The 7976-nt window shown below is 46.6% G+C and overlaps 1 protein-coding gene across 1 annotated transcript; it reads right to left on the minus strand.

Annotated features, from left to right (window-relative positions):
- Positions 1-1558: 1558 nt before the first annotated feature.
- AWAT1 (acyl-CoA wax alcohol acyltransferase 1) lies at positions 1559-7386 on the minus strand. Its single transcript, XM_032847762.1, has 7 exons — positions 7179-7386; positions 6154-6261; positions 5815-5885; positions 4497-4701; positions 3650-3821; positions 1932-2131; positions 1559-1723 (listed from the first exon to the last, which is right to left on the minus strand). Exons 1-7 carry the CDS (start codon positions 7252-7254, stop codon positions 1569-1571), a joined length of 987 nt encoding a protein of 328 aa, XP_032703653.1. The 5' UTR covers positions 7255-7386; the 3' UTR covers positions 1559-1568.
- Between the last annotated feature and the right edge of the window lie 590 nt (positions 7387-7976).

The raw sequence follows: 7976 nt of genomic DNA on the forward strand, positions 1-7976 counted from the left end.
TAGTAATTCTAACAGGTATGAGGTAATATCTCATTGTGGTTTTAAGTTTCATTTCCTTCATGTTTAGTGATGTTGAGCATCTTTTTTATGTACCTATTGGCCATTTGGATGTCTTCTTTGGAAAAATGTCTATTTATGTCCTCTGCCCACTTTAAAATCGGATTATTTTTTTTTTGGCTATTGAATTGAATGAGTTTTTAAATGGCCTTTTAACTCTTGTTCCTTTGCTACATTTTTTTTTACTATAGTTGACACATAATATTATGTTAGTTTCAGGTGTACTACCTTTGTTGTGTTATTAAATGTGACTTTTGTTGGTTGCCTTGTGAAGGAAGAGACAGCTGTGTTTTTATTTATTCTTTTAAAATTCTCAGAATACAGCTTTAAGAAAAACTTTTAAGCAGGACTTAGTAAGACTTTAAAATATAGATATAAAGTGGATTTCCCATCATAGACTTGGGATGGTAGCAAAACCCTTGGGGTTATGGTGCAGACCATCCTGAGGACAAAGTGACTTAAGTGAAATGCCTCTGCCAACTGAAAAGTAATCCTGAGTAAGTTGCCCGTGATTTATCTGAAAGATATGCTTGTTAGCTTGCAACACTTGTTAGTGTTGTGGAGATGAGGGAAGCCTTTATATTTGGAAACTCTGGATTACCACACAAAAACCTGTACATGAATGCTTGTAGCGGTGTTATCCATAGCAGTCCAAAAGTGGAAACAACCCAAAAGTCCATCAACTGGTTGACTGGATGACAACGGTTGTGTATATGTGCAATGGGATATTATTCAGCCATAAAAAGAATGAAGTAGGGATACACGCCACAACACGGATGAGCCTTGAAAACATGAAGCTAAGAGAAAGAAGCCAGTCCTAAAAAACCCATGTAGTCTCTGATTCCATTTATATGAAATGTCCCAAAATGGCAAATCCACAGAAATGGAAAGTTGATTATTGTTTGCTAGTGGCTGGGAGAGATGAAGGAATGGGGAGTGACCGCTAATGTGCAGTCAAATGCTCTACCACTGAGCTATACCCCCTGAGTGACCGCTAATGTGTATTGGCTTTCTTATTTGGGGTGCTGAACAATGTTCTAAAATTAGTGGTAGTGGTTGCACAACTCTGTGAATATACTATGTACTACTGAATTTTACGCTTTAAACAGGTTAAACTTATGGAATGCAAAAAAAAATCCCAATTAAAATATGCATTATGACCGAATAACAACAACCACCACCAGAGTGGGGGCTACTTGGGCTGTTTGGCTGTCATTTGAGTCCTTTGAGACCTGGGGGTTAGGCTTAGGAAGGAAGCATGTGTGTGCTTAGCATGCCCATGGCTGGGCCTGAGGGGCCTCAGGATGCTCCCTTTTGTGGAATGACTGAGTGAAGCTCCCTGGGACAGCAACTATGAGGGCTTTGTGACAAGGAAAGAATTCTTAATGTCCTCCCCTACTACGCATAGCCTTCCCTTATCTCCTTTTCTCCCCCTCTTAGTTAGCAGTAAATGAGTCTCCTCCTCAAGGCACATTTTTTTTGGGGGGGGGGGCGCATGCAAGCTCATTCAGTCACAGGAAAAGCAGCTTTTGGGTCTCTGAGCAGCCATACTGGGTCTTGTGCCGGTCAAAGAGTTTGCACAGGGCATCCATATAGAGTGCATGGTATTTGTCCACCACTTCCTGGCTTGGTTTTTCAATTTTGGGCACCAGCAAAGGCTCCCCAACTGGAGATGGGAAAAGAGAAGGAGCAAGTGTTAGATCTTCTCTTCCTTTAACCTCCTTCTTCCCTGGGCCGGATCCTCTCACTTGCCAAGTCCACTCCCAGATTCTCCCTCTCTGCTTCCCTTTTCTTTGGTGGGGGTGGGATGGGGAGGGCTGAGGTTGAGGTCAGGAAAGAGCTGAGGTGGTCTTGGGGCTGAAAGCAGCACTTACCTACAGTGACAATAGGAAGCGAGTAGGGCAGAAGCCCACTGGTGCCTGGGTAGAAGCCTCTTCCATAGAAGATGCAGAAATAGAAACCAAAGATTCTGCGGAAGCAGCTCTGGAACTTGTACATCCAGCTGTCCTTATGGAATTGCACCTGATCATATACCTCAGTTTCTCCAAATGTGAAGGTGGGGACCAGATGAGCACTGAAGGAAAACCCCGAATTATTTCTCAAACATGGGCTAGACTGAGAACCACTCAAGAAGAACATTTGCTCCTGGCCAGGGTCCCAGCTATATAAAATCCCTGCAACATAAAGGATTTCTTCTTGCACCAAACAGGGCTCCCATATTGACTCTCTCTCGTCTTGAAATGTTCAAGTCCGGTGAGAATGCTGTCTCTGGTCCAGGATCACAAGGGTGAGATACGGGGGTGGAGGGAAGGAAGAGGGTTTTGGGCAGAGATCCCCAGAGACCTGTATCATGTTAAGAAAAGTTTCCAGAAAGTGTCATGCAGGGAAATATCTGACTCTGTTTCTACTAGTAGGAAGCATAGAGATGACGATAATATCACACAGACGCAGATATTATGATATGCCCATCCCCCACAGGAAATATGCATAAAGTATTCTGTCCCTTGAGATTACAGAAGAGAAAATTTGTGTCCCTCTCGGGCCATAGGTAGAGAGTCAGGCTCCTGAAGTCCTCTTGTGAGAGGAGAGTACAGAGAGCATGGCCTCTCTTATACAAATCTTTGTGAGTTACTAGGCATCTCTCTGCATTCTGATATATGTTGCCTTCTTGGATCCTCACAGCAGAGACAGTGCAGGGCACAGTAGGGGGTGGTGGTATTTTCTTTATCTTACAGATCCACAAGCCCAGGTTCTGAGAGGGAAAGTTCACTGGGCAGTCAGTGATTGGCACGACCTGGGCTAGAACACAGGATTCCTTCCTCCCTGCTCAGAACTCTCTCCCCTACATTAGGTTCCAAACTGACGAACAGGCCACTCTGGCAAGGCCCTTGGATGAACTACTTCTCTCTGAGTCTGTAATAAGACAATTACCTCTGTGTTCAGTGGCCTGGCCTCCTGACATCATGGTGCACCCCACAGTTCCCATCTTGGCACCTGCTCTTTACCTCCTATCTTTACCCCTCAGTTAGAGTGGGTAATGATTATCTACCACTTATTGTGTGCCAGACACATTTGTTGTTTTATTTAAACCCCACCATGACCCTATGGAGGAGGTACAATTATTAGAGCCGCATCATGAAAAGGAAAACACCAAGACTCAGAATGGTTAAGTAATCTGTCTCAGAACACACAGTAAGTTATGGAACCAGGGTCTCAGATCAGGGTCCCTGACTTCAGCTTCTGCACACATCCTCACCATACTGTACAACCTGCCCCTTGCACTTACATTAACAAGCAGATACAGATATTGATTTTGCTAGAGGTGATGTGGGCGTCATCTGTATATATTTGGGAGCCCTAGCCAAGCCCCATGATAATGAATCTGGGTTTCTGGTTTGGCTTTCTGAGAACTGGTCTGGCTAGTTTAAAAGGAGTGGATGACATTAAACCTTTTAAAAATGCTATGGCCATCTCCCTTGTGTGCTAGTAAGTTCCAAGAGGGCAAGACTCATGTCTGAGTCATTTTGACATCATGTAACAGGTGATGCTGCTCAGAGAAGGCCACGCCCCCTGCCCTGGGAGGAACACTCACCCATGCTGGAGGGCTGTGCGCACAAACCCCTTGCGCTTCTGGAGGATGAGGGTGGTGGTGTTGGGCACACTTTGAAGGGCCTCTCCCACCCCTCCTACCACGATGCCCACGAGGTTGCCAGTGCCGTGGCTTAGCAGGTAGTCGATCGCTGGCTGACTCACAGAGCACACACCTAAGAGGATCAAGGAGCAGAGAGAGGAGCAATATAAGGAGAGGTAGAAATGGCTGAGAGAGAACACCCTCTGCTCTACTCCCCATTGGCCTGTGTATGCACCCTGTGTTCCCGTAAGTCTCGGAAGGAAAATCAATGAGATGGGGACGAGGGTGGGGAGAAAAGGGCAAACCCAACATGTTTCACTTGGAGGCAATATCTCCACTTCATAGGAAGTGCTAGGTTGAAACTATAGTGGGAAGATTTCCAGTGGAATAACCAGAAGGACTTTCTGAATTTCAACTATAATCTTACTCTTTTCTTTTCCTCTGTTGCCACTAAATAGCAAAAGTTATTCTTTACTGAGCATATACTCTGTGTCAGACACTATAGCGAATGCATTCCTTCTATGCTTTCATTTAACTGTCACACCAAATCTGAGGTTGGTCTGTTATTGTCAGCCTCACCTTACAGATGAGGAAAGTGAGATGGGTAGCTTGCTCAAGACCACACAGTAGGTGGCAGAGCTGGGACTCAAACCCAAACAGTTTAGCTCCAGAACATATGCTTTTAACTACTATGCTCTGATGGAAATGGGTGAGAGGTGGTTGAGAGGTAGGGGATGAGCCTTAAGAAGGTGTGTCTCCCAGCAGAAAAAAATGGGTCAGAAACTCCAGTAAGTATGGTCCAAAGTACCTTTGGCCATGAGGTACTCCCTGACAAAGGGGATCTTGAAGAACCAGGACAGTGTGGCCAGGTGGGGAGTGATGCCTGGGAAGACCTTTGAGAAGCCTGTGGCTTCAGTGCAGAAGTTGCAGAAGGCTCCAAAGGTCAAGAGACCATGAGGGTGAACCCCCATGAGATAGTTGTGCTCCGGCGACAAGTCTTTAGTCTTCTGGATCTGCAGTCACGGAGAGAAGTGCCAAACGTGGTGGAATGAGATCACGTGAAGAAGCAAGGCTGAAAATGTTTCAGGGATCAGGGTGTTCTCTAAAGCAGAGCTGCCCTCCCTTCCTTCCTTCCTTCCTTCCTTCCTTCCTTCCTTCCTTCCTTCCTTCCTTCCTTCTTTCCTTCATTCTTTCCAAGATTTTATGTATTTATTGGACAGAGAGAGACACAGCGAGAGAGGGAATGCAAGCAGGGGGAGTGGGAGAGGAAGAAGCAGACTTTCCGCGGAGCAGGGAGCCGACATAGGTCTCAATCCCAGGACCCTAGGGTCATGACCAGACTGAGCCACCCAGATGCCCCTAAAATAGAACTTTTCAACTGCTAGGCCATGAGGGTGTTTCAGGGGGCCAAGATATGGGTCTCCTCAGCCCCTGGAAAACCAGGTAGGATCCGGGCCAGCTAGAACTCTGGACCTCTTCCCCATGGCTGGCTGCAAGTAGTTTGGGCCATTTGGCTCAGTGCGCCTTACGCATGGTATTGGCAAGCTCTGGTCTAAAAATCGGGACAGTGTTAGTTGTCTACTCCAAAGAATGCTCTGAGGATCAGCATAGCAGTACATTTCTACATTGTCTTCCTGTTATTTTCTCCACCCAAACCCCTTCCGGTTTCTGCCTGAGTGTCTGCCATTGGACTTGAAAACCCTGCCAAAATATCACCACATCTGTGAAGCTTTTCCTTACCCCTCCTCTGAACTACTTGTGTACTCGTACCAAACTATAAATACATACTTGTCTGTCCTTCTCATTAGATGGGAGCACCTTGCTGACAGATCACATCCTACTCACTTCTCTGTACCTCTAACGTGGGAGAGTAGGCTTTCAATCAATGTCTGTTAAACAACTGTATTTGCATTTCTGTCTGTGTCATCTGGTAGGTCATGCTAAAGGAGTCCAAAGTATCCTGGCAGAGCAGCGAGTCCCCAGCTGCAATGTAGGTTTTGAAGTATGTCTAGGCTGCACTGAGACTTCTCTGGTAGTCTTGTTTTCCTTATGGACAACCTTAGTAATTTGGCATAAATGCCTAGTATCTTGGGAACTGTGGGGGATGCTGGGAAAGAGACACTTACCGTAATGGGGAAATAGTCCCTGATGTGGGTCCAGGCACACCAGTTCCTTACCCAGGCTGAACGCCTGCCACCTGAGACAGAAATATCAGTGGGGGATGGTGTCTGTGTGTGGCAACCCCATCCCTCCCACTCTTTCGGGGCTTTACTAATAGCATGGAGGGACCATGGCTCTGCTAGAGAGGTAGAAAAGGAAGAGACCCCAAGACAGTCCTGGCTGGCCCAGGTCCTGTGACTCTGAACTTGGATGAGAGGCCTGTGGCATGGTGAGTGGGACTCCCTGGTCATAGGTTAAGCTGGAACATTCTTAGGCCGTGTTCTTTCTAGGTCTATGGGTCTTACCTTGCTCTGGAGTCTTCCAGTCCAGGAAATACCAGGTAAAGTACAGCACTGGCAGTGGCCACAAGGATGTAAACAGCAAGGAAATGAATAATGGCTGCAAGATCCAAACTGATGAGGGAGCAGGTCAGGTCAGAATTGTGCTGCCAACAGAACTTGCCCAGGTACAACCCCCTTAAGAGCCCTCCAAACTACTCAAGGCTCTGGTCATGGCCTTCTGTACAGTCCAGCTCCTGCCTGTCCAGCATCTATGTCTGCTTGTCCTTCAGATATTTCCTTTATCATCTGCCATATACCAGCCCTATTTCTAATTCACCATCATCGCTGTCCACTCACCATCCCTCTACTCCTGCTCCCTGCCTGCCACCAGCACAAGCAGGCAGGCGAGTAGCAGGTAGAGGGAGAAGCAGGCTCCCCGCTGAGCAGAGAGCCTGGGGTAGGCTCCATCCCAGGACCTTGGGATCTTGACCTGAGCCGAAGACAGACACTTACCAGACTGATCCACCCAGGTACCCCCCGCCCCATTTACCATTCTTATCCTCTTACTCATTCACCATTCCTTTCATTATCACTATCTCCCTACATGCTACCACCCCAGCCCCTCCCAGAACGGAAAACTCTATGGTTTAAACACAGGCTGTACTTCTCCAAGTCCGTTATTCTAATGCTTCTTCTGCCCCACTCCCGATGCTTCCTTATGCTTATGGGTGTATCATGCCTATTCCTTGGGCTTCATTTCCTCTTTCCAGACTGTGAGGGTTAAGAAGTGGCTGAAATTAGCCAGATCTATTCATATCCATCATGACCCTGTTCTACCCCTCTGCCTGTTCTCACCACCACCTGTGGCTCTATCTCTTCCTTTTCCAGGACACTGGTAAGACTCAAGACTCCTTGACTTTACTCTGTAATACCATCTGAGATGATCAAAAGTTAGACATGAGACTTCCCATGAGCTTGAAATTCACCCCAGATCTGGCCCTGGCCTCTGACTCTGGCTTCTTGCCATGCATTGTAGGATCAGTACTCACATATGGCAAGGTAGCTCAAGGGCCATTGCAGAAGTATCAGACTCTGGAAGTGCGTAGGCTGCTTAAAACAAGGCATGTTGCTCAGGAGCCGGAGGAAGACAAAGATCCCAGAACACTCTTTCAAACAATGGTGCCACCAAGCCTCTTGAAGCTTGCTGGATAGTGAATGTATATGGTCAGGAGGATTTTCACGTGCCCTTTTCCTTCTTTGTCCTGCCCCACACCTACGACCCACTGCAAGAGGCAGGCTTTGGAGTACCAAGGACTGCCCTATCAGGTGTGAGCCCTGGGCCCTGGCCATTTGCCCTTTGACTGTTTCCTGAGATTATTAAGACATCAGGATGAAGAAAGGTAAGAAGGACTGCCATCTAGTCCTAGGGACTCAGAGAGGGAAAGAAGGGAAATACCTTTCACAGACCACTCTCTGAGACTACAGGGGTTGTGATCTCAAGGAGGTGGCTAGTGGGGAGGGAGCTCTGGGGGGTTTGTGGGGTAGGGGAGGACCTAAGATTAGCTTTTTGTTGAGACTATTGCCCTCAGGCAGTCTGGCTTGGGATGTCCCCCTCTTTTAACTAGCTACTACAAAAATTTCAAATACACACAAAACTAGGCAATGCAACAAATTTTTATCTTTGTGTTTATGTTTTTTGTTCATCTTCAATAATTACTAATATTTTGCTATACTTGTTCCATATATTGCCCCGATTATTTTTCTTGAAGTATCTTTTTTTTAAGATTTTATTTATTTGACAGATAGAGAGAGATCACAAGCAGGCAGAGAGGTAGGCAGAGAGAGAG

This window comes from Lontra canadensis, unplaced genomic scaffold (assembly GCF_010015895.1).
Source record: "Lontra canadensis isolate GAN:19392208 unplaced genomic scaffold, GSC_riverotter_1.0 scaffold193, whole genome shotgun sequence".
NCBI classification, from domain to species: Eukaryota; Metazoa; Chordata; class Mammalia; order Carnivora; family Mustelidae; genus Lontra; species Lontra canadensis.